Genomic DNA, 27,801 nt, shown 5'->3' with positions numbered 1-27,801 from the left:
GCCTGTCCTTATATTGACAGTGTAATGTAAAAATATAGAAAACCACACACAGTGCAGTGACCACACACAGGCCATTTTGATCACAATGCTGATCATCAAGCTTGCTGTTTGTCACGTACGCCTCTAAATTAAGAGATGAAATTAGACGCATGTGTCCAGTTTCTACCTTACCAATTGCCCTCTGATAGCGCTTTCATTTTATTATGGCAATATTCAAAAACAAACAAACAGAGCAACCGATGGCAGATGGTGCTGCACAGAAACTACTGGTTGGTTTAATGACTCTGAATGAAATATTGTGCTTTTAGAATCTAATACCAAACAAAAAGAGCAGAGAACCGGCTGATAATGTGAATGCTGTCAGCATTTCCTCCAGTTGAACAGTCAGCACAAGTAAACATAAATTAGCTTCATATTCAGAATGAAATGTCATAATGTTAACATCACAGATTTTTGAGTTAAAGGACCCCCTGTAATGAACAGAAATGCCTTTTTTAATGAAAGGCTGTGAAGATGAGCTTTCAATAGGCTAAACGATATTATTTGAGAATATTAAGACTAAGTGGAATAAATAGACAGTGATTCTCAAAGTGCGGTCCCTGGACCCCCAGGTTTGTGAATTGTTTTTACATAAGAATATGAGTCATGTAAATATTTAAATCGAAATCATCTTTGATTAGGCTTAATGTGTGTTTTGAAACACTGTTCAATACATTCTGTGGTTTGTTCAGAGTTTCCTGCCAGTTATTTGAATAAGGAACAAATAACTCATCTTTAAAGTTAAATCACTGACTGAAAGTGAGCTTTAGAATACATGACAACATTTCTGCGATGTTCATTTTCTCAAAGTTTATAAAAGTAATTACTTGGAAGTATAAATGTAGCCTAATTCTATCGTACCAGTACTACACAGTACATCAATACATATTTATATATGCTTATCAACGTTACGATAATGAGGGGGTCCTTGGAAAAATGTCTCACCTGAAAGGGGTCCATGGTCTAAAAAAGTTTGAGAACCACCAGCTCCAATAAGGCAGTCAGTTACTTACATCACCCTGGCTGTGTCAATTTTACAATCTAAAACAACACAGCATGAATTTTGTCTGTCCCGAACTAGGCTTGGCTCCTAGATGTTCACCATCTGCCCAATAGTATCATTGGTCTGCTCAAATTAGGAATTTGAACTAATGAGCCCAACAAAAAGGCTTCAAATTAAAAACAGCTTCAGAGTTGTATGAAGCTTTGTTTGCATGCACACAGACCATTTTATTCTAAAGGCCTGACTATAATTAATCAGAGCGGATTACAAGCATCTGTCGTTAAAGAGATAGTGCTTTTTAATAGTCAGTGAATAACAAACATTAGAATTTAAAAATACAATTTAAAAAAAAAAAAAACAGCCAAAGCTGTAATAAATCATGTAAATTATTTGTCAGTTCATGGAATGAAATTCAGTCCAGCGTGACCTTTGGAAAAGCTGCAACTTTCTCTTATGTAACAATATTTATTTTTTGGAGAATGTAAAATCTCACTTCCAACGCAGTTTGTTCCCAGTGCGGCTTCACATGATTCACACACGGCTCCACTCTCTTTCTCTTACTGTTACAGAGTGAAGCTACGAGCCAGGTTCTCCCTCCCACTCACCGCCTCATCAGTTTTCTGTTCTTGCAGCAGGCTCTCTCTCCCACCACTCATTGTTATGTCTTTTCAACGTCCTCTTCTAATGCAAATGTTCTTCTTTGGAAAGATTTACATATTACACATTTGTGTCTGACTTGTGTAAGATGACATTTTGAGTGACTTAACAGAATCAAGAATCGTGTTTTATATTCTTTCTTTATGACCATAAGGGGTAGATGGAGGGGAGAGTTTCTGGGTCTGGACGGTAGAATACATTATTGGACAAAAACACAGACAGACTCAGATGTTTTGATTACAGTCACACTCGCTCAGCACTCTTTTTTCAACACAGCACTTTTAATTCCATACCTGTCAATGGTTAAACATCCATATGTTTAAAGGAAGGCTAAACATAACGCTTTCATATTTCCATTTACCATGTGTTTTAGAAATAAAGCAATTAATTAAAAGTTCATCGACATAGCTTGGCACATGTTCTGTGGAAATTCAGGGATGCCAACTTTAAATTACACTGTAAAATAAGATAATCAATTTCATTTCAATTTTTAAAAACTTTATATACAGTGAAAAAAGAAAAATGACAGCTTCACTGTCAATTCATCTTCAGGTTGTACTGCTTAAGATACCACTGATAATATATTTTTAGCATTATTAAATCAAAAGAGAAAACCTAAACTGTGATATTAAAAATGTGTTTTACTTCAAATTGAACTGAAATCACATTGAGCCACATTTAGTTAAATAACGTCAATTTGTTTAAATTATTATCAGGCAAAAAAAGATTGCAGACAGAGTAGGCTACCAAAGATTTTTCTAGCAGATATGTGAGTTAGAGTGGTCAAAGAAGCCTTACTCCCTTTTACCTTTTGTACTGATAATGTCATTTTAATATTTATTTCGGTACAATGTTGTGGAATTCATTCCAGTGATTAGAGGTAAAATATCTGAGGCTGCATTAATGTCATACACAAGGTGGCTGTGGCTCAGTGGTAGAATCAGCCTTCTCACAAACAGAAGGTTGGAGGTGCCATCCAAGCTGCTGCAGTCCACATTCTTGTTTTATAGCGAGACAATTTAAAATTATTATGGACACATTACATAGAATCCTTTGCAATCAGTGAATGTGTGTGTGAATTGTTGAATGTGACATGAAGTGTAAAAGCATTTTGAGTGGAGAAGACTGGAAAATGTTTGTAAAAGTAAAGTACATTGTACACTTTATACTGTATCGAACACAGTTCAAGTTTGGGAAAGAAGGTAGGAGGTACATAAAGGGTTGGTGTTGTATGTGTTTCTCTCTACATGTCTGTGGTATAATTAACTGTAGGAACCCAAGCCCTCTTGCATGAAATGCTGCTGCTGTTTTATGCCACTGAAAAAATAAAAGCTGTTTCGTTATAATACAAGAATGTCTGAAAGCTACACAGCTTTCCTGAGCTCCATTTTTCTGTTCCTTTCTCCAGCTCTGTGGCAGCGAGGCACACAAGTTCTATCACGTTCTGTGAAATCTCAGATTTTGAAAGCCTCTGTGAGTGCAGATAAGAGGTTGCCATGGTAACATGTGCCTCTTGGCAGAGTAGTAGGTTGCCCTTTCACCGAAACTTACCTCCTCACCTAATGTTCTAGAAATAGCTTAGCCTATGTAAAACTGGTGAACAGGCATGTGAATGATGTTACATAAAAGTAAACAATGTGCGCAGCCTGACTGCTCTCTGACTCCTTCAACTGTTACAGAAAAGGGATTGATGGACCATAACTAATCAATGAACAATGACCCATCTGATCCTGAAGAAACAAAATGCAATCATCAAATTAAGTGATGGACTCGCCGTTTCATTTTATAATTCAATTTTAATAAAGAATTTTATTGCACTAGATTGGACAAGAAAAACAGTTTTTGATTCATATTATGAGCATCTTATTACTGCCCTGCACCTAACATACCCATGATGTAATTATTCTGCCTGCAAAGACTGCTGTAGCAGCGGTCTTCACTTAAAAATAAAAAATCCTTATCTCTATCCCCAATATCTGACTCTATCCACGGTACTGTCTCTAAAATGAAGCCATAATAAGCCCAAAAATAAACCTTAAAAAACAAGAATCTTTTTATCAGATGACACAGGTACACAGTCAGGAACTGGTACATGATTACAGTTCAAAAATGACAAGGTTATAAAGCACTTCATTTTCCACTTAATAACACAAAGACTTCTACTCTGCTGTCTTGCAGTTAAGTTCAGATCAGGCGGTCGTGAAAGTGTAACGGGTGATGTGGTGGTAGACCTCACCAGCACGCAGAAGGCTATCAGGAAACGAAACCTAAAGCCAAGCAAATGCAAAGAAGGCCAGTCAGACAAACAGCAAAACAGAGACAACGAGAGGCAACAAATAATGCTGACCTCAATGGAGCTGTTACAAAACACTGTCTATGTGGCTTTCATACCATTTCATATTTGGCTGTAATTTAGGGTATCTATTGTATATAATAATTCCCAATCGCTGTGGTTATGTGATTTAAATGTTACCCCAATGTGAGAGACACACTTATGAGTCTGGAAAACTAAACTTTAAAGGCTTAAATGAAGAATAAGACAAGTCCTTTTTTCTTTGACTCTCTTTGTCCATCTATACCTCTGGGTCCTGTTCAACTCAATTTCCCAGTTTGGAATCAATAAAGTAAATCTATCTATCTATCTAAAACACGATGGAATTATATTATTCCAATTTTTTGCTTTGCAGAACCTGCTGGCAGCTGATGGCATGTGTTTGTGACTAAAGCCGAGATGGTTGACTTTGAACACCAGTCGAGTCGCCCACTTATAGAATGAATCATTATCACATCACATTTTACACTGAATAAAGTCCAACAACATGGACTGAATCATTTGTATCCTTACTGTCAGCGATGCAATATGTTAATTAGATATAATGGAATCCAGAGCCTCATCTGAATTCTTGTTTTGTTCAGTGTGTGTAAGAGTAGACCCCTCCTGCATTTACAACACAACACAACGGCTTTGTAATAGAGAAGCTCTAACTACTATCCCAATACCTGATTGACAGCGTCAGGCCAATTCTGCGTCTCAAGACAGAAGGAGCTGTGCTTCCCGTACCGAGACCCGCCCTTTCCTGTCATAGAGCCATCCAGATAGTTAGCAGTGTAGAACTGCATCCCTGGTTGGCTGGTGGAAACCTCTAGGACACGCCCACTGGCTGGGTGACACACTCTGAGATAAATGGAGAAGTTTCATGGCAACATTTTTAATATAAAATATAATAAACACAAAGGCACAAGGGTTGTAGTGTTGTCATGTGTGTGTGTGTGGTTGTGTGACAAAAAAACAAAAACATGATACAGCAAACCTGGCAGCATGCCTCTCCGTCCAGGCATCTCTGGGTGATGACAGACAAAAGTTGTGGTCAAAACCTGGGCCTGGAACTTCCTTCAGCCGAGGGCCAATCAAAACAGGCATTCTGAGGTCAAAGGGCGTGCCTTCCACTCCTCGGATCTCTCCTGTGAATAGATAAGGTTGTTATTTAATGATTCTTCAACCCCCTGAGGGTCATATTGTCATACTGTTGAAAAATGTTGAATGAAAATCAAAAGGGCCTTGTTTTGTAAACCAGTCAAACAACTGAGAGGACATCTTAAAGAAAACATAAATTTATCTGTTGAACTTCACTTCCAAGTGTGATGTCATAACACACCCCATGTTACTCCTCCTCTTGCTGAAATGTTCCTTTTTTGTGTTAACCTGAGCTGCTTCACTGTTGTAATAAAAATGTATATTTTTATAATTGCTAACCCGTATGACAAAACAACACAGACACAGCTCTGTTTTGTATTTACTGTCTCCTTTTAAAATGAATGATCACAATTTTTTTTTTTTTGAGAAAAAACAAAGTCCTGGGATTCAAACAGAACCTGGTAGAGTAGCTGGTCATGGACTAACATTCAAATCATGTGGCAGAGATGTTTTCAGCTCCCCTGGGAGAGTTCAAAGATCTTAAAAAAACAACTTTGTTACTCAGAAGTTGAACTGCTATTCCTAAACTGGATTACTGGTATGTATCTGATAACCCTGTCTGTTTTCTTACGTGTTATAATTTAACATTTGATGTAAAATGGTTTGCTATCCAGGCCAGGTTCACTTAACAGAAAATAAATCTTGGTTGAGTACAGGGTCATTTACATATATTTTTTTAAACTTAATGCGTTTGTGGCCAGTTGTTTTAAAGGGGACCAAAGTATTCATGTAACGTGTAGCAAAACTAAACTTCTGATCCTTATCATTTTGAGTCATACCATGATGGCTTTTTTTTTTTTTTACCTGTGGGAATCGATGTGTCATCCACAGGCAGGTAGGACTGAGCATTTATGGACACTTGGTGGTCATAGATATCAGTTTCCCCCTGTTCTCACACACACACACACACACACACACACACACACACACACACACACACACACACACACACACACACACACACACACACACACACACACACACACACACACACACACACACACACACACACACACACACACACACACACACACACACACACACACACACACACACACACACACACACACGTCATAAAGTATAGCTCCATGTCACTTCCTGCAAACTTCCTGTGTTAAACAACGTTGCAGTATTGAAGTGCAGCACTCCAATTGCTAAATGGAAGTGCAACTACAGTTTCTGATAAACTCATGGGTCTTTATTATGAAGGAATATGACTTATGATTATTTATGCACGACATGATTAGAATGATTAGAATAGATATAGATGCATAATGTATAAATGTATTGTGTGTGTGTGCTACCTGTCCAGCCAGGTTGAAGTAGGCGTGGTTGGTGAGGTTGATGGGGGTGGTTTTGGTAGACCGAGCTTGGTATTCAGCTGTCAGTGTTTCCCCCTAAACACAAAACAAAAATTCTCAGAGAACAGCCATCTGTTGAAAAACATACATATATGGGATTGTTTTTATTGACAATTAATTATAAGGACAAATGTGGAAAAATTACACTGAGCCTGAGGGGTCATTCATTTAGAGAAAAGCTTTAATTAACAGATCCAATGTTTCTTTATGAATCTAAAGAGAAATATATAACTAATAGACTGTAAAAACTCTCAGAAATGAAAGTTAAAATATTGTATTGCTCTTTACAGGTACAGCAAATGTATGTCTTTATCATATCAAAATTTTCTCAGAAACATATCACTTTAAGAGAAACTCAAGGTCCTTCACATTCACACACTGATGGCAGAAGCTGCGATGTGAAGCGTCCATCAGTATTAACTAATCCCAATCACACACATGAACACGCCGCCGGTGAAGCAGCTGGACAAGCTTGGGGTTGAGTGTCTTGCTCAAGGACATGTTGACATATGGCTGCAGGAGCCTGGAGATCGAACCCCTGACTTACCGGTTGAGACCTCTACCACTGAGCCACATGTGGTTCTTTGAGTTCTTTACTGATCTAAAAAAAAAATGTTTGGGATGCTTTCAGGATGATCCGCAGCAGAGCTCTGAAGTTATTATGTGTTTACCTGTAAGGTGTAGGAGACAGAGACCTGAACCTCTCCAGGATAACCCTGGTCTCCATCAGGACTCGTAAGACTCAGCTGTACACCTCCTTCAATTTCTGTAGCAAGCCAGACAGCCTGCAGACACAAAGGCACACATGCAGTATTAATAAGTATATAGCAGTATTGTAAGTTCTTATAAAGGATCAAATACTTCATAATCCATCAGTTAGACCCACGTATACTCAGGAGTAGAGGGCGCTGCAGTCACTTTACCTAACCTGCATCTCTGAACTGTGGGAACATTGAAGTGGGCGGCCAGGGTTGGAATCCGGCTCCTTTCTCTCATTTTACTAGAGTGTCTCTCTCTCTCTCTCTCTCTCTCTCTCTCTCTCTCTCGCTCTCTCTCTCTCTCGCTCTCTCTCTCTCTCTAAGACATAAGAAGCCCCCCCAAACAAAATCTTAAAAATAAATTAATAATAAGAAGCCCCTGGACATTTGGCACACAAACAAACATGCACAGCAAAAGCACACACATTAGTCCTTATAATACACTGGGTTAAGTCGTCATCCATTAATGTGTATAATATGTGTGTGTGTGTGTGTGTGTGTGTGTGTGTGTTGATGAAGCAGCTTACTGAAGTCAGTAAATAGCCAATCCAGTAAATCTTTCAGCCCAAAGAACAGACTGCTGTGATAAACACACACTCATGGCCTCATTAATTCAGTTTGTTCTAGCCACAACCTGCGTGCTGCAAACACTAAACAGCCAAAAGTCGAACAATTGGTTGTGAATTATACTAATGAGACTGTCATGCCCTGGTTCAACCTGATGGAATGAAAGGACCAATAGTTTACCTGCAACTAGCTGGTTAAACGTGTAGAAGTGAAAAAAGAAAAAAAAAAAAGAAAAAAAAGACAAAAAAAAAAAGAAAAGATAAGCCCATCCCAGTTCATGTGGAACAAGCTGGTACAGCATTCTCACAGTCGTACCTTATTGAAGCCCTGCAGCCCCCCATGCAGTGCATTGGGTCCATTATTAATATCCAGTTTGTACTCTTTTCCCTCCACTACAAAGCGACCTCGTGCAATCCTGTTAGCCACGCGGCCCACCACAGCTCCTTGGTACCGCTTATCTGACAGATAACCTGAAAACACAGCACAACACGGATTGTTATTATCCATCTTACAAATTCAAGAAATGGTTTAAATCCACCTTACAGTCCATGCTGTTCCTCAGCCGCTTCAGTGTATATTTCACTTCAAATTAATATAAAACACTGGAGCGAATGATGCCTTTTCGCATTGTGGCTTCCTCAGGTTTTGCTCGAAGGAATCTAAGGAAGGATGCAGACGTGTCACTGCCTTGGTTGTGCTCGATGTTAACAGATGAGTCTCTTCAGCTGCAGTTGTGTATAGGCTACAGCAAATGTAGTCATAGCCTTTGTGTAAAAGTAGTAGTCTATAATATGAAGTGTGTGTGTGTGTGTGTGTGTGTGTGTGTGTGTGTGTGTGTGTGTGTGTTTCTTTTTGCTATTCGAGGACGAAAACAGTGATATGCCTTCCTACCTTCCAGGTCATCAAATCCCAGGACTACGTCTTTTGTCTGTCCATCCTTCCCCCTGCTCCACACAGACCTGATGGTGGCTCCCAGGGTGAGAACCTCCACCCTCAGCTGGGGGGACAGGAGGACCCACATGTCCACACCGGACTCCCCTCCCCATTTCTGATGGCTCACCTCAGTCATGTTGGACCTGACACACAGAACAGCACGACGTCACATTAATATTGTTGTTGTTGTTATTTTTCCTGAAATCTGTCTGGGAGTTTTAGGTTTATCTTTTCGTGTTTTTAAAAGCCACGGTGTGAAGTGAAAACCATTATCACATCACACTCAAACACTTCATACTTTACTTCAGTCTTGTAACTTTTGACAACAGAAAAAAAGAGAAAGGACCGCACACTGTTCAGCTGCCAACGAGCAACTTTATTTGAAACACGGCAACGTTTCGATACAACTACAAATGCGAACCTTTTTCGTTTTCCCCCCATGCAGTTAATGAAAAAGTTATCCTGCACCTGTATGTCTTTTGCTTGGGAGTGCGCGCACTAGTTTTTCTCTATTTGAACTTTTGACAACAAACATATTTCATGACAAATAGGCCTGTCTATCACTAGCTGCAACACAAACGATTGTTTGAACAGTTTCTCACCACAGTGGACAGGCTCAAAGTCTTATCCCTTGACTTTCAAACTGGACATGTTTATATTTGACTTCCTTCTTCTTTAAGTCTGGATGGCGGGTTGGAAAACTACCGTCACCTACTGGATTGGAGTCTAAAGCAGTCAATGACGCTCTTCTCTTTCTTTCTTTCTTTTTATGACGACGTACAAGTTGCATGCTTTTTAATTGAGTACGGGATGGGTACGCAATTGAAGGTTAAGAAAATGTCTTAGCTTGTGTCAGGAAATGTTATCCTGGGATGGTGTAGGCTATATTCAGCGGCATTTAAACCTGTGCTTTCACTGTACGACCTGCAGGTGGCGCTTGAGTTCTTGCCAAATCTTCATGATGACAGTGAGATCACAAGTCTATGATCTAAGATCCATACTCATCCCTACCTTGTTCTTCTTCAAATTGTGACCAAGAATAAAAACATTTGACAAATAAACATGGCATAGGCCTACTTAGTGGTGTCACTGTTACACAATGATAGCTGTTTATAACGCTATTTATCTTTTTTAAATTCATAAAAACAATGAATCATCTCTAGGGCAATGTGTCAAACACCAGGACTCTTTACATACCAAAACCACCAGAAAATGTCACTTATCGTCAATGAAGTTGTCAATGAATAGGCTACATACACATATCACTAAATGAACTATCGCCACAACATCTCCTGGTTTTAAGGTGACATCACATTATATTTTTAAATCTATTTCACATTTATTAAACCGGGAGAGAAACTCGATTAAAAAAAAAGACTCTTTTAAAAATGTCATCATGACACATCATGACTACACAAGGCTTTCTGACGACTGTCTGCGAGCGTGTTAAACTGACTCTTTCACTTTACCTTAAAATAGACACTGGAGCTGCTGGTGATCAATCGCCTGCGTACTTGAACATCTGATGTAAAAGTAGATAAATATAATCCGGTTAGCTGTGGGGAAATGGAACATCACAAAATTCAAAGAAAGGTCCAGCCTCCCAGTAAACACTGTTTACATCTGTTACATTGTTACTGTTCATTTGATCACAAATGGTAAAGCATCTGTGTGCTGGACATCTCAAATGACTTTAAACCATTTTCACTTGCCATGCTGCAAAGTTGACAAGTGTTGGATATAATGAAATCATTCTGAAGTCCTATATATTTTAGCCCTATAAGCTGTACAGATGTCCCAGTATACAATGATAACGGATAAGGAGTTATTAACAGAAGGAGAAGAAGGAGAACACTTTGAACATTTGCAGAGACATGTATTGCAGTGTCAGCTGTTACAGTATCAGTTTAACAGAAACAAAACTATCTACTTAAATCACTGATCACAAACCAATAACAAATTAGTTTGATGAACAACTTATGTATTTGTCTTATGGGCCCAGGAAAACACCATATTTTTGGAAATCCCCAGGTTATCAGAGAAATTCTGCATTTTTTCCCCCCATACAACTCTGCATATGCATAGAGCAAATCAATGAGTGGATGTGCAAAAATGTTCTCCAGCTAAACAAAGACAAAACTGAGGTTGTTGTTTTTGGAGCAAAGGAGGAGCGACTAAGAGTCAGCAATCAGCTTCAGTCAGTAAGACTCAAAACCACAGACCAGGCAAGAAGTCTGGGCGTAGTGATGGACTCAAACCTACATTTTAAAAGCCACATTAAGACGATTACAAAGTCAGCCGACTATCACCTGAAGAACATATCAAGAATTAGAGGACTTATGTCCCAGCAGGACCTGGAAAAACTTGTCCATGCTTTTATCTTCAGTGGTCTTGATTACTGCAACATTGTCTTTACAGGTCTGCCTAAAACATCAGTCAGACAACTGCAGCTGATCCAGAACGCTGCTGCTAGAGTCCTCACCAAAACCAAGAAAATGGATCACATCAGTCCAGTTCTGAGGTCTTTACGCTGGCTCCCAGTCTGTCAGAGAATATAGACTTTAAAATCCTGCTGCTGGTTTGTAAAGCGCTTAATGGTTTAGGGCCAAAATACATTAGTGACCTCCTGAATAATTATGAACCATCCAGACCGGTCAGGTCGTCTGGGACAGGTCTGCTCTCTGTCCCCAGAGTCAGAACCAAACATGGAGAAGCAGCGTTCAGTTTCTATGCTCCTTATATCTGGAACAAACTCCCAGAAAACTGCAGGTCTGCTAAAACTCTCAGCTCTTTTAAATCCAGGTTGAAGACAAACCTGTTTACAGCTGCCTTTCATTAAACCGCTTTAATAAGATTTTAAACTTTTACTCCGCACTGTAATTAATATTGTTTTCAACTCTTTTCATTTCTTTACTTTTATTTTTTATTTGTATTTTTTCATTTAAATTAATTTCATTTAAATTATTTTGATTTGAACATATTTTCAGATCATTTTTTAATGTTTCTTTTCTTTCCTCTGTCATGATGCTTTCGATGTCTTGTGTGAAGCACTTTGAATTGCCTTGTTGTTGAAATGTGCTACATAAATAAACTTGCCTTGTCTTGCCTATGTCCCATGTCTGACCTTTGCATTTAAATGTCAACTATTCACCTTTGAGAAAAGGAAAAGATAAATATGTTGGGTCTACATGAACAAAATGATGCCCTCCAAATTGACATAAGCTTAATAACAGACATTACTAATGAGAAACCATGTGAAAAATCCTAATAGGAAATGTTATTTCGAAATTAAACAGTGAAACACTCAAAAAGGCCTACTTATCTAACTATGGGCTACACATGGAGTCGCATTTAAGATTTTAAAATAGTAATTTTATTTCTCCGAAATTCCCAGCGTGGCTGCATAACATCTTGTTATTATTTAAAAAAAATAAACTGGCTATTTCTGTCATTTATTTCATCTATGAGGCCAGACTGAGATTGTTAAAGAGCCAGGCTTGTCAAGCCTCTGTTATATTCTGTATCCTGTAGACATTTTAATGAAATCCTCTCGAGTAAAAACGAAATCTTTAAGAAGGGAAGATTATTTGCAAGGCCGAAAAAACTGAAGGAGTAAAAGATGTACAGGTGTCAATATAATCTGGAGAATAAATTAATCAAATGATTTAGCAATTCCTTTCAAGTGAGCTGTACTCTGATATAAATAAATAAAGGGCATATTTCCTCTGTCTATATATAGTCTAGACTACTTTCTGTCTAAAAACTCATTTAAAAATGTGTTAACTTTTTTCGCACTGTACATCTGTAATGCTTAAAAACACGTCAGGTTTAAAGAAACGTCCCTGTGACCACCGTGGATTCAAGGGGTCCTGAGTGTGATACGAGGTCAAAGAAGACGTGTGGCAACTTTACCTTTGACAATCCTTCAATCTTCTGCGGGTGGAAGACAGTACTCGGTCTAATTTTGGACTTTAGTCTGTGAAAACAAACATTGGTTGAATAATTTGGGGGCGCGCATATCAAGCCCTCCCCCCGTATCCCAGCTTTTGGTTGAGTCCAGGGTTCCATCAGATCCAAGATGGCGGAACAAGCAGCGACGTGCTGAAGTTCACTTTAAACTCTAAACCCTAACGCCTGTTGTCCTCCTACTCACGTATTGGATCTCTGTCAGTAAAGAACAGGACCTGGTAAGTCCCACACCACTGACAGGTGGAGTATTTAGTGACAGTGTCTGTGATTTGAAGACGATGTGCGGAGCAGCTGTCGTAGCCACAGCAGCTAACTGGAACTGTCCCAGTTATGTTAGTGGTGGAGGCACCAGAGTCTGCTTTTATCATATTTAACACCAGTTTGAAAACAAAGGGACATGCCGGCATCATGCAGGTTGTGATAAACGTGGCAGACGTTGTTAAGATGTCAGATTTGTTCTCACTCTGAGAAAGTGTCGTCAGCTCTGCTAGCAGTAGACTGTTGCTTTAGACAGCTAGCTGTTAGCTGCTAGCTGCAATCCACGACAACCTTTAAACAGGAGAGATAAAGTTTACCCACTTGCTTTAAGGTTTTATTTAGAATACTTTCTTTCTCATGCCCCCTTCACATCTTGCTTATGGTATTTTTTTTTTACATGATGCCAGTGGGATGTTTGTGTTTACTGAAGCAGAAGTAACGCTGTGTTTCATTGAATGTGGAGTTTTTCTGCTCTAATTGTTCTGATAATGTAGTTTTTAAATGTGTTTAGAGGAGGGAGGGGAGGGGGGCTGTGTAACCGAGACACCAGGGTCCAGGTTTGATGTTCTACTAAAGGTAGCCGTGATGATCTTTAACACAAAGGGGTTTTTAAAGTTATCGTCACCAGATAACTGGATTGTGAGAATGTGTTTTTAACTCTGATTAGAAATCAGTCGATGCAGTGAAGGATGTCAGCTCCTGATTTTCGCAAACACGGGAAACTTCCACGAATTGTTGTGGAATATCTGTTAGAGAGAGAGAGAGAGAGAGAGAGAGAGAGGAAGAGAGCAAATGAGCAGCACAGAGAGCAAATGAGCAGCACAGAGAGGATGTGTGAATACATGCAAAGAAAGAACCAGTAAGTGAAAGGTTACTGGTTTGCGATGAGATAAAAGACAGTGTTTTTGTTTTTTTAGATTAAGATATAAAACTACATGGGAGACTAACAGTGATAACCAGACAGTCTTCAACCTGAATTGTCAATTGTTAGTTCTGCCAGTGCATCCTGAATCGCTTTATTCAACAGGTAATTTAGATATTTAAAGCAGGATAATCGTTTGCCGTAGTGAAAACCTACTAGATTTAATTTATCAATAGTTAACCTAAGACATGCATAATATTGGTTGGCTCTTGTGTTTTTTTTTTTTTTAGCTTCTCTGTTGTGAATGTTCAGACGGTACAGTAGAAGAGTCTGTAACCTTTACATAAACAAGTCTCAGATTGACCACAAACCACAAGACTTAACTGTGGTTTATGTAGAGCGCTGCAGAAAGTCTTTTACTGCTCCCATGCTTTCTACTCTGTTGACTTACTTTTCCTGAACCAGAAGGTGGTAATGTAATATCACAACGTGCTTCTGTATTGTGATTGACAGCCGATAGCCCTATCATCAGCATCATTGCAGCCCTGCATGCTCTGGGAATTAGTAACTGAATATGTTCAGGACACTTAACTGATTATGAACTTTTAGGATTATTTTTTTGAAACAGAAAGCATTTGAACAAGTCATCTCTGTGTTTGATAACTGTTAGCCACTGGCAATATATGATTGCATCGGCTATCAGCCCAACGCTATTCTATTAGGGAGGTAACTTCAGGTGTAACTCCTGGGGCTTAAAGGTGCACTCACACTCGGCAATCCGTAGCGTGCTCAAGCACGTTTGACCCCCAAGGTCCAGTTTTTTTTGACTAGTGTGACTGTGCGAGTGCTCCGTACGGTCCTCAAGCATGGTACACTTCCTTGGCCCTGCATGGTTGGAAGAGGTGGGCTTTAGCATGGTACGGTTGCTCATGCACGAGAGACAAGTTGGCAACATGCAGCACATACATAGCCTGATCGATGTGACCGCTCCTCTAAACTATCATTTTAAAGGTCCGGTTGAGCCTGGAGCAATGTGAGAGCTAGCAGGGGTCTGGGGAGCGGGACAATCATGCTTGGCACGGTATGGGGCAACTGGGCCTAGTGTAAGTGTGTCCTAAGAGACTGGTTCACCTATGTTCTGCTTGTTTTGGTGTCATCATCATCTCAGCGTTGAAACTGTGTGTGAAGTTCTATAATGGAAATACTTCAAATACTTTTTTTTAAAAGCAGAAAACACTCACCATCTATACATACAAATAAAATAAATGCTAAGAATGTAAAAAAAAACAGTGGGTTATTGGATCAGCTTTTATTGCTTATTCGTGAGTCGGCCGTGGATCTGATCCAAACTTTAATGGGATCCTTCTTGGCCCAAGCTACACCCTTCCGCCAGGTTTCATGAATAATGAGCCAGAAGTTTTTTTCTCAATCCTGCTTACAAACAGACAAATGAAAGAAACAGACAAAAAGAAAGAACAGTACTAAGACGATAACATCTTGGCAGAGGGAATTGTGTGCTTCGACGTAAAGGCCTCTGATGACAGCAGTAGGAAAGGTCAGCAGGCTCAAGGAGTCATGGGAAATCATGCACTGACATGACTCTACAACTAAGTTTAATCACAATCTGTTGTGTTGATGTATTTTGCTCTTGACAGACACTATCAACATTGCTAGCCACAGGGCTTCAACCAGATGAGGGAAAAACAAACACTTGTACATTTGCCAGTGTTGATGCAGAAACACCCGGCCATCAGAGAGGAGGCCTTTGATTCCATGTGTTGGTAACATCCTGGATCATGAGGCCAAACTTCAGTAAGCGTTTTAATGTTAAATGTGAAAATGTATTGAATCACCTTTTTTCATCCTAATAATTGGTTTCCTGTTGAAGTTTAAATGATTAGTGGGATCAGAGGAGGCACATTTAGAAGTAGGTGGCTATATAAAGCTGATATCCCTCTGTGAATTTACCCTCTGCTTGAGTGACTTGTGCTATTCAGTTCTTGAGTGGAGAGCCAATTAGGCGTAGGCCCACTTCTGTCCTGAAAGCATATCATATCACTGATGGTTGAGATAACACTTGATAATTAAGAGGAAGGCCCCGAGGTGGTTTCGCAGGAAGGTAGTGTTTGTGCACGAGAAGAAGGCCATTAAAACCCAGCCCTGACGTCAGCGGCGTTGCTTGATTTTTCTGGTAACTTTCTTCAGTTTGATGTATTTGGAACAACCACATGCAAATGTGGACTGAAACCTGCAAGCTAAAAAAAACACGCACATTGTTTGAATACAAACAAAGTCAATAAAGGAAGTCAGTTACAACAAGCAATGGAGTGGAGGCCATCAACTGGTTATTGAACTCAGTTTTTTTTTCTTCTTCATCAATAGAGCATTGTCCACTTCAGTTGTTTTACTCATAGAGCTTGGACTAGTGCACATACAGTTACATGAACAAGCCTGAGTAAACATGAGCACCTGGACAAGTAACCAAATAAAACAGGCCTCATGTTAGGGGCTACAGTGTGTCACCAATGAGATGATTCAGAGTCAGAGATAGCACGAAGTTACGAGGGATATGTGACCATGCTTTTGAATTCCGAGCAACATTTTTCAAAGGCACCCATTTTCCTGTGCAAGAACAACAAATGTTAGTTCAAAGTTATCCATGAGGTTTTGGAATGACTTCTCGAGCGCTGTAAGACACAGATGTTTTTGTGTGTGTAACTCTCATTTACAAGACATTCCTATTCCAAATCTCGGCTCAGGGCCAATTAAATAAATGATAGAAAGATTCAGTTTGATACAATGCGCAGCAATAGCATTTTTATTTATAAAGCACATTTCATTACAAATAAGCTCAACATGCTTTACATTGAGATTAAAAACACAGCATACAAAAACAAGTGTTCCCAGTCATGAATAACAATCCAGAGATCAAATCAATGAACTCATACACACCACAAGGAAATCATCGATAACTCTGGAGGCTCATTGTACACAGTAGTGTTTTTTTCCTTTGTTGCCGTTTCCGTAACAATATTTTTTCTACGGGACTGGCTTGTTAGCCCTGTGCCCAACCCCCAACCTGGAGGACCAGTGGATTTGCACTTTGTCAGACCTCTATCCCTCGACCTGACCAATTTGGGTGACCCTACCAGGAGCCTCCTAAGCTCCTGTCGGTATAGCTCTTGGGGTCATTGAGGCACGCAAGCCCCCGGACCCACAACAAGGTGGCAATCCTTCCGGGGGTAAAAGAAAACATCAGTTACCACAAAAGTGACCATACACACACACACATACAAAAAACTATTCATATGCTTTGGAGAACAGGTTTTGAGTTTTGCTTTAAAAGTAGACACAGTAGTGATGGATCTCAGGTCAGCAGGTAGTTTGTTCCAGAGAGAAGGTGTACCCAAAACCTTAGTAACCACAGTAACTAAAGGCCCCCTCTCCGGACTTTGATCTTATTCTGGGTATGGCTAAAAGACCTCCACCTGATGACCTGAGGGTCCGGGTTGGGCTGTAGTCTGTGAGCAGGCCAGAAATGTACTCAGGAGCTGAACCCTTGAGAGCTTCATGGACTAATGAGAGGATTTTGAAGGTGATTCTGTGTTGTACGGGGAGCCAATGGAGAGTTTTGAGGACCGAAGGGATATGATCAAATTTTCTCGTACGGGTCAGGACTCTGGCTGCTGAATTTTGAATAAATTGAAGTCTTCCTACAGATTGTTTGGATAATCCGGCATATAGAGCATTTCAACAATCCAATCAAATGCAAATTGATTGTTAAATTAAAAAGTAACTACTTCTTTAGGTAATTGAGAAAAAATGATTTATGTCCGTGTGGTTACTTTTCCTGGAAACAAAAGACTATAGGCTTACAAACCTGTTGACAACTTGTGTTTAACTGAAGTTTATAGTCCTATTCAGGGTGCGATATGTGACATGTGGCTTTTAATGTGAATGGCATAATGGGGGGAAGAAGTGATCTCTCCCTTTGTACTGTCTTCAGATTTAAAAACAGAGGTGTTTAAAGGGCTAGTCAGGTTTGGCTGAATGGGGGAGTGCAGCACTGTGTGTGTGCATGTCTGACTGTGTGAGAATGTGGAGCTCCCGCTTTGCTGTGCTCTCTTGCCCTCTCCTGCGCTTCTGCAATGGTGTGAGGCAATGTGAATTTAAAGATAGGGATACAGAGATTACACCGGGATCAATATGAATGTCTTAAGGCGTAATGACGGTGGAGCTTCGTTACAGCGCTGTAGTGGAATTGCTCTGAATAGGGCTTTTATCACACACCCATGCCAACGTGTGTCTCACATTGACAGTTCTAACTGTCCAATTAAAACCAATTAAAATCTAAAAGGAGATGGATTCAATCCATGTATGACAATCCATTGCATTTAAAGAGACACACACACCAAAACGGAGCATTCTGGGAGCGTTGTTTGAAAAAGGGTATAATGTGTCCTCTTTAACTGGGATCACATTGATCTTCTGCATCAGAAGATGTTCTTTGGATCTGAAAGGGAAACAATGGTCTGATAACTTAAAAATTGAATGAAACCTCAGTGACTTTATAGAAGAAATTGGCAAGTTGAGGTGTTAGACATGATCCGAGTGTGTCTGGACCTTACAGTCTGTGTTCTGAACGGTGTAGTTCAGAAGCTGCTGTAACAAGCTGCTAGTTGCTAGTTCTGCTTTATTTCCTTGTTAATCGTTTAGCACCAATACACCAAGTCTAATTCCTTGTACATGTGTAAATGTACTAGGCAATAAAACCCGATTCTGACTCTGACATAAAGTGCAATAGTGTTTTTATACAAAAACAATGGTTTCAGGGCATTATCAGAGGTGTCTGTGGAAAGTTTCTACCTAGAGGCTGATGTATGGAGGTGTGTTCAAACATGTTAAGGCCCTACAGGTAGGCAGGCCGTAATGAATAGTTTGTGCAGGAAGCTTTGCCCGGGCCAACTAACCCCACCCTCTGCTCCCTCAGCATGACAGTCCTGTCTGCTCACAGCAACAAGCTGTTACATTACACCACAATTTAGAGGGATTTTTTCTGTTTTTGAAATCGTGGATGAATATTATTCAACCTTTTATGGAACTGGTACTTAGAGAAGTGAAGATGTTTTTGAGCTGTTGTTTAGGTTTAGAGCTAAAATGGCATTTTAGTTGAGAAATTATGAAGAGAAATGTTTGTATGCAGTTGTTTTTGTTTACCTTTAGTATAGCAGTGTGAAATGGAAAGTCGGATCTGTTTCAATAAACTAAAAGTACTTTTAAAAAGAAAGTTATTTCCATGGTTATATGTGTGAGTACTGTTAACTTATCAAGATGAAAAACTAGTCTTTTGTCATTCATGGAACTGTCCTTTGGATAAATACACTACCTTTTTAGTGAGAACTAGATACTGTGTTTTACTTTGTTCTTTAAGGTATAAGGGAGCAACCCTTTTGATTGTCAATTCAGCACTTGTATTTTTTACAGAAGTTCTTCTGCCTGGAATAGGCTTTCCACCAACATGAGACAGATCAATAACAGATGTTCTTTCTAAAAGTCACTCCAAGATAAATTGATGAATCTCAGTATTTCATCAATGCTGATTTTTTTCTTTCTCCAGATATTATTTTGGTGCAGAGCGTTGATGAAATCTTAGTTTTCCTTTACGTTATTGATTATAGCGGTTTAATTGTGATTTTTTTTTTTTTGTGGCTACACTTGCAGTGCTAGGGTTGTATGTCACTGGCAGCACAAGCTAGTGACCTTTGTCTTGGAAAGTTATGTCAGCTGTGGCACACAAGTGTGTAAAGTATATTAGTGTTATTTCTCTGAAATTTCTCTCGACCTGTTCCCTTCGTGTCTTCCTTTGTCACAGCTGCTGGGAAAGCTGAACCAAGTGTGCTAAGAGAAAGACGTGGTGGTGGTGGGTTTCTTTTGCTTAAGATTATACTTTAAAGGTAGCAAATTATATTGACTATGCTTTTAATTGATTTTACCTCTACATGGATAACATAAAGTGAAATGTCCTGTATTTGGTCAAAAACAAATAATGCAATATTTCTTTAGGACTTTCAAACGATTACAAATTTTAATTCACTAGTTAATCACGATTAAGCACATTTTTAATCTCGTCTGAAATTCTATTACTTTGTGTTTGAATCTTTGGACTGTCTGGCTATTTGAATCCAACCATTTTGAAAAAAGGAAGGACTAACTTAATCAGAAAAAGGAACCCGTTACTGATCAAAAACTAAATGAAAACAACTTAAAGGAACGGTAAAAAGGAGAAGGTGAATGTTACTTTTGACTTGTCAGCTGAGCTGTCTGAGTTTTTTTTAAATGATAGACATTTAAAGATGCAACATGTTGGTCTTTTCAAACACAGTGACTACAGGGACACACTGCTTAAAGAGACAAAATAAATTAGCATGCGGTAAACTGATTTAAAAAGATCACATTAATTCAGACCTTTAATTAATCGCGATTAACTCGTCAGTGGTGACAGCCATTAAATTATGCCAACCCACTGACTTCTGTTTCTAACATCCTTCTCTCTTAGTTCCATCCCGGATAGTTCTTGGTTAATTAGGATTGTGTATAGTATCACCATTCGAAGCTTGATCCAAATAGAAACACCATTGCACAACAGCTTTTTAAAGATCTCTTTTCTGTAGTCTTCTATTTTACTTTCAGGCCATAATGCCCACTCCTATTATTTCCCTGCTCTACAATATATCTTCACTTCAAGATTTGGATTTAAAATCTCCTAATGGTCAGTGACGTTAGTCAGTCATAAAGTGCAAACCTATTTAAATCCATTAGGTCAACAAATTGTTAGATTGCAATGCTTTTGTGTATCCAGGTTCACATCATCTGTAGCGCTGTGGTCTGAGATCAGTTCCAGTTGAACTTACGTTTGGTTCATGGTATCGTTGAGGTGCAGTCGTTATGGGTGCTTTTGCGGGAGCATAAGGCAAGCCCTCTGAGGTATCATTCTGAGATCAGTACCAAGACTAAGGATTCCCCAGTTAACTTTTCTTTGTTGTTGCCTGTCCCAAAATTTAAATAATTAAATATTGAGTGGCTGCCAACACAAAGTCCTCATCCGATGCTGTAATCATAGATGATAACAGGGTTTGTCTTTGCTCAAATTGAGGCAGTGGTGATATCTTTCCCACCTTGTTTATGTGTATATGTGTGTGTGTAATTGTGTAATTGAAGAAAGAAACAATCTCCCATTAAAACCTTATAAATCATATCACAGTAATGTCCCCCTGGAACAATTTGAGTATCAAACATTGTTAATCTTCTATTCTAATGTATCTTTGTGCACAAATTTGGCAAAAAAAAATGTTCCCTTAATTTTTGTAAAAGAAAAATAAACATGTAAATATTAATAATAAATACTGTATATCCTGCATGGATGTAACATTTTACATTCTATCAGATTTAAAGTTTGATCATTCCCATTTAGTCTGACGATGAAAACAGAGAGAAGCTTACTTCTTCACCTCAGCTGTGGTCTTACTTCATAGAATATACATTCTACAAACTCTGCTTCCAAGCCGTTCTTTCTATATACTCTCTTGCTTGTGCAAAAAGTGTGTATTGTTTAACTGTTGGTAGCGCCCCAATCTCTTTTCTTCTACACCCGATGCACTACAGATTAAAAAAATGATGTAGTTGAATTTAAACTTCCCTGAAGTAGTTTCAGGAAAAAAACAAAATGGAACACTCTTTTCTTCATCAAGGCAGAATTTAAGCAGTGCTGTTGTAATGACGCAAATGAATCTAAAAGCATGGTCTTAATCAAATCAAAAAGCTGGAACAAAACTGTTTTCATGACATAATACATTTGATTTCATTAAAGCGTGATTCAACGCTAACTGAATATTTCTCAAGTTTCATACAGATTGGGTTGGCACGATCATCTTAGTAGGACATTTTCATCTTCACATGTTTAGGTAGGTTTATGAAGTTCTAGTGCAAATGAAGCTCTAAGGACCCATGAAGAGACAGTTGAGGTACTGATACGTTGTTGAGTCGTCAACTGCTTTTTTTCCTCTAAAACATTAAACACATTGCATTCTGCAGTTTTTAACAAGGGAACGGAATAGGAATTGCAGAAAAGTCACAAATAGTAGAATTCTGTTTGAACAATGGTTCTTTGGCCGCCTGCCCGTGTAAAATGAAATCAAAGCTACAGGCACAAAGCATAACTCCACAGTGTGTGTGGATGTGGGATTAATTCTTCCAAGCAAAGTTAGTCTGCTTTGTTTCCCTGATGAAAACGTGGAAAATGCTGTCTACCCCCATGATGTGTGTGAGGCTACTGCAAGAAGCACAAATGACCATACTGACAGTTTATAAATGATAAACTAATGAACAAGACAAACCAACATGAAAAGAAATGAATACTTGGAGTTTCTGTTGCCTTTAGTTCAGTTAAGGATTTCCATGGCTGTGGTGTTACAGTGTAACACTACCTACTCACGTATCACCTGCACACTTTCCCCATTGTTTTAGACAATGGACTTATATCACCCCACTAGTAGAGGGAGTCTGATTTCACGTAGCACATGACGAGATTAAGAAAAGCTGAACAAGATTTGGTAAAGATTCATTCAACCAACAAGACAATTGTGGAGGATTGTGTGTTAAAGACCTCAAAGCACTTTACAAATTTACAAACATAATCTTGATATAATACGATATGATCCTCTCTCAGGTGGATCCTTTGGTTTCAACCAGGAGTTGTACTTCAGCGGTATACTTCAATAGTGTACTTCAGTGTCAACACATTTTCTCAACTGTCCTTTCTCACATTACAATGGGCACATCGTGGACTCACGATTTGTCTTTTACATCCCTGTATCGACTTTGTGTCAAAACACAAGCCCCAAACAAACAACAAAGCTACCTCAGAAAGACAAAGTTACATGTTGCTTGTATGTTTTTCTCTTTATTCTGGTGTGATCTTGTAGTTTCTCCTGTGATGTGTGTACAGCTGCACTCCTCTGCGCTCACGTTCCAGAAACAGATCCACTAGGGCCGGGCGCACGCTGTCCAACGAAGCAAAATCGTGGCACCGGCGAACCGCGGGCGGAACACACGGAATATGTGGAATTTGGGGGGTAGACTCCCAACTAGGCATTTTTGTGGGATTACGATTTTTGAATCCAGAATACTGCAGTCAAACTTAAAATTCTCCCGCTTTATTTAGTCCATGTAATTTAGCGTCTACTCACTACTTGGCTATGTATGTGATTAAGTGCTATCATTGTCAACTCTCAACAATAGAAAACATAGAAGTTACTGATCTCAATATGTGCATCTTTCATTTAAACTCAGTGAGCGAGTGTGTGGTGTTTCCATGGTGTTCCACTGAAAAAATAAACCTGGATGGAGAACTGTCAACAACCACTCCCACATACCTATAAGAGTAAATCATTTATGTAAGGTGTACAGTTGGCGAAGAAGAACCCTTCAGAGGCAGTTCATTCAGCTAACTCCGAGTACGGCTACATCAGAGAAACACACTGCAGATGACTTTGAAAAGGCCCGACGTTACAGGCCAGGAAGAGTTTGTTAGTCAAATCTTCATTTAATAATAAATGAATAAAGAAATATTAATGTAATGTAGAACTATTCACTTGGCAAGCATATATTAGATTGTGTGAGGGGACTAGGTGCCAGCAGACATACATTGTTTAATGACTTACAGAATAAGGTATATAAAACTGGATCAGCACATCCTGACTAATAAGGGAGTGTTTTATCAGCCGTGTGTAGCTGTCACTGACACACAGGCTGAAGTGAAGTCGTTTGATAATGAGCAGCATGCAGTGTTTCGATGGGGGGGTAATCAGTGTCGAGCTGGAGGAGACAGCTGGGAGGATGAGTTTCCATGCAAGCAGATGGACTACATAATTGACTTTCTCTGCTCAAACAGAGACTTTAAACTGGAGAGAGAGATGCAGGAACTCAATAGAGAAACATTTTGAATTGATTTCTTTCATGTTCAGTTCTAATTATATATTGAATTATTGCTATTGTTATTGAACTTGTTTGTATTGTTATTTGATGCTTTGGCAATATTGTCGGTTACCTTCATGCCAATAAAGCTTGTAAATTGATATTGAATAGAGCAAGCATTGACATCTTATTTTCTTTTACACAGTGTGATGTACCTCACTTTGTCAGCAGCGTATGAATGGGATTAGTTACTTCTGATGGACTCACTACATAGCAACCTCTGCCATCAGTGTGTGAATGTGTAGGTGTGACATGTGGTGTAAAAGCACTTTGAGTAGTCAGAAGACTAGAAAAGCGCTACACAAGCTCAAGTCCATTTACAATTCTTGATAGAGAGAATACAGGGTCCAGTTGGAATCCTACATTGACTCTAATGTTGATGAAGTTGGGGTTTGGCTGATTGACTTTCTTTGCCGGTGGCTCACATTCACTAAGCCCTCTACTGTTGTGATTTTAATCACTGCTATGATGTACATGAGCGATTAAGCAGAGATATGTCACTCCAGAAATGACGAGGACACAGCCAGTCTGACTATATATAGACACTAACTTTAAGAGAGTACACAGACCTGAAATCAGCAAAGTGCTTTTTTTTTGGCCTGTCGTTAACTTAGGCAATGAAATAAATTATAAAGAAATTCACACTTCAACACAACTTGCAAATGTGTTCAGGGGGCTTGGTTCAGACACTTATTCAATCTATCAACTTTCCATTTGAAGTTTACTGAGTCTTCTCAGTTCTACATACACATTTCAGTTGTAACTCTTCAAGCAGAAAGAATATTACACCATCTAGTTAAAATACTTAACTTCCTGTAAAGATACATAATACATATTAAATACACTAAAAATAAACTGAAAGCATCAGCACTGCTATTTTAACGAGTTTAGCTGTAAAATTCATGACGTGCCTCTAAAACTCCACATGCTTCCCTTTTTCACTTCCACTTCCCTTTACTTACTTTTTCTCCAGACGTGGGAAAGGTGGATGAAGCACTGTAGCCAAACTGCAACTCACAAGTTCAAACCACTACATGCATCTGCATGTGTGTGATATGGTTTACAATGTGCCCTGACAGTGTTACAGTGGTGTTTAAAGGCTTTATATGCAATTTTTTGATCCAGCAGATGTCGCCCAACATTGCATTGTTGTGTTAGCATGCTAACGCTAGTTATCTTTATTATGCTCGTATCTTCACACTGCATGTAAATTTACCCGAAATGAGCGTGATCTAGAAACGCTTACGTGACATTCAATTAAGCAGTGAGTACAGTATGTTATTCTTCTTTTCTCTAGTCCCTCAGTTAAACAACTTTTATACACGAGGGGAGGAGTCAGCCGGCCGTCCCGGCGATGTAAACAAACTGAAGATATGACTCGGAAAACTCAGAAAACATCACAGACAGTGGGACTCGGGTGTTACACCCATTGTAGACAGTCATGACTCACAGAGTTATTTTCAGAGGATATACTTGATTTCTATTACATTTAAGTGTGAAAAATCACATATAAAGCCTTTTAAAAGCAACATAACATACACTCATCTGAAGTTAAACCTTTTAATGATAAACAAATGAATGAATGATGAAGGCCACCAGCTGCTAGCTCTATATAAATGCTTTTGTTTTCAAAGTGTTTTGTTTTTTATGAATTAAAAAAGCAATACGACTGCATTGTCCTAATTTTCTCAACTCTGTTTGACAATAAAACATGTTGGTAGCCACAGAACTGGTGGTCTGGTTGTAGTGGAATACTAGATTTATACAGCCTCCTCTCTTCTCCTGGTTCCGTGCTGGCTCCCTCGTGTTGCTGCTGCTGCTAGCTGTTCTCTGTGACTCCCTAAGGAGTGCTCAGCTCTACTCAGTCATCCATTAAACAGCAGAAGTTCATTATGAGCACACTTTCAACACACTGCTCCTCTAGCCTCCTGGACTCCCATGCTTTATCTCTTCCTCCCCTCGTCTTCCTCACCTCCAACCCATCTGCCTGTGCTCTCTGGAATTTCATTATGCCGCACTCACAAGACTTAGATGGGAGTGTGCTAAGTATGTATTAAGATGTACTTTGTGGTACTCTCAGTGGTGTTTAGATGCTGTTCAAGAGAATCATCTCACAGAGTATTAAAAGCAACTAAAGCATGGTCTACTTTGAAGTTTGAATACATATTTTATTGATCAGTGCTTCTTTGGGGTTTTATCAAAAAGAAAATTGATGACAGATTTCAGGTTAAACACATGCCCGTTTACAATGTTACAATTCATTTAGCAGACGCTTTTATCCAAAGCGATGTACAACACTACGACACAAGTGTCTTGCCCAAGGACACATCGGACATGTTGCTCAGCTGGGGATCGCACCCTCGACCTTCCAGTTGAGAGGCGACGACTCTACCCACTGAGCTACAGCCGCCCCATTTAGATAAAGAACAACAAGTCAATGAATACAGAGTGAACATCGTGAAATTACAAGAGAACCAAGAAGCCATGTACCGTTGAAACTAAATTGAGAACAAATGAGGAGTCAATGTCAGAGCTGTGCACTTTCATGTTACAAAAGGTGTGTTCCTGTGCTGACAGATGAATACAGTCACGCCCCTACACTCAATTGTGAAGAACCAGATGCTGACAGATTGCATATAATCACCTCTAACTAACACCCCTGTACCATCCAGACTGCAATGTTGTCACAAACCACCTATTCAGAGAAAGGCACATTGCCATTCATCCATTTTCTCAGTCTTTACTTAACCTATCAGGGGAGTAAGACTCTTCCATTGAAATGATTGGACAGCTTAATATCGGTCTACACCCACATGCAGAGTTACTTTACTACACCAAGGTAAGGGATAGGATGTATGAGGGATGAATACTTTCTCCATCCGTTTTGATTATATGACACTTCTGTAACCACTTTAAACACACACTGTCAAGAAACATTCTACAGTAACCTTAGTTGTATTCGGTAGGGTGCATTTTTATTGTGTAGCTTTAAATTATCAAGCAGGATTTACTTTGTTGAGTTTTTCATTTTCTCTGTGATCAGGACCTTTTCACTCTAAATTCTGAGGTTTTAAGTTCCAAAGATTTCTTTCAATCCCCGTATAGTTTCCAAGCATTGAAACACGTAAAAACAAGGGGTCTCCTTCATAATTAAATTACATTATAAAGTGTATACATTACCTATAAAAAAATCTATTACTGAAGGACTTAATTTGACTTATTAACCCTAGCTGCCCAAAGAAACACTTCCCACCTAAAAGTCCTGTTTGAAAAGCCGACAAGGGACAAGGCATTTCTTGTCTTTTGGGTTGAAAGTCTGCTTTTATCACCGATAGTTTGGAGTGATTTGGATTTGGTATTCCCAAAAAAAAGGTGATTTGTATTTGTTGTCATACAGAAATACAGTTGACCTTCATCTTCTCTTTTTATTTCCCTCTCCCTCCCTTCTGTTTCTCCTGCAGGGGTCTTCCAGATTTATTCCAGAAAGTTCCAGATATGCACCGTTTACAAGGTAAGAATCTCTCAATCTACAACATTATTTCTTTTCAGATTCTGCTTTACTCACAAGTGCTGCAATCCTTCTCAGAATGTTTTTTTTTCCTCTCCTGACTCATATCAATGGGTTTTGATGTCTAAATGAGGGACTGACTGCTGACATTGTACCTAGCATGTCTTACTTTGATTCACATTGATTGGCTCTGAAACTTGCAGTACGCTCTAGGGCTGGGCAAGCTGAGTTGCAGGAGATGCAGTCAGTATCTCACCAGGATGTTTATAATAGCAATATCTTTTTCTGCAAAATTGAAATGGTTTTGTCTCGAGACTTTTTGTTTTGAACTGAAGCTGTCTACAAACGTTGTTTCTTCATGTTATTTACTGTCTTCATT

At 39.1% G+C, this 27,801-nt stretch overlaps 2 protein-coding genes across 2 annotated transcripts in view; one reads left to right on the top strand and one right to left on the bottom strand.

Moving 5' to 3' along the window:
* Nucleotides 1-3,475: 3,475 nt before the first annotated feature.
* galm (galactose mutarotase) lies at nt 3,476-9,624 on the bottom strand. Its single transcript, XM_029278133.2, has 9 exons — nt 9,396-9,624; nt 8,752-8,936; nt 8,176-8,330; nt 7,207-7,320; nt 6,479-6,571; nt 5,979-6,060; nt 5,011-5,161; nt 4,700-4,874; nt 3,476-3,966 (listed from the first exon to the last, which is right to left on the bottom strand). The coding sequence occupies exons 2-9, from the start codon at nt 8,927-8,929 to the stop codon at nt 3,889-3,891; spliced, it is 1,026 nt and encodes a 341-aa protein (XP_029133966.2). The 5' UTR covers nt 8,930-8,936; nt 9,396-9,624; the 3' UTR covers nt 3,476-3,888.
* Nucleotides 9,625-12,828: 3,204 nt separating this feature from the next.
* LOC109987222 (bifunctional heparan sulfate N-deacetylase/N-sulfotransferase 2) overlaps nt 12,829-27,801 on the top strand; it is a 30,585-nt gene continuing 15,612 nt past the window's right edge. Inside the window, exons 1-2 of the mRNA XM_020638241.3 lie at nt 12,829-12,980; nt 27,376-27,425. The gene's annotated coding sequence lies outside the window, so the exon portion shown is untranslated. The remainder of the gene's footprint in view (nt 12,981-27,375; nt 27,426-27,801) is intronic.

Source organism: Labrus bergylta, chromosome 10 (genome assembly GCF_963930695.1).
Source record: "Labrus bergylta chromosome 10, fLabBer1.1, whole genome shotgun sequence".
Lineage (NCBI taxonomy): Eukaryota > Metazoa > Chordata > Actinopteri > Labriformes > Labridae > Labrus > Labrus bergylta.
Note: the sequence above shows the minus strand (reverse complement) of the source record. Positions and strands in the feature narration are given on the sequence as shown.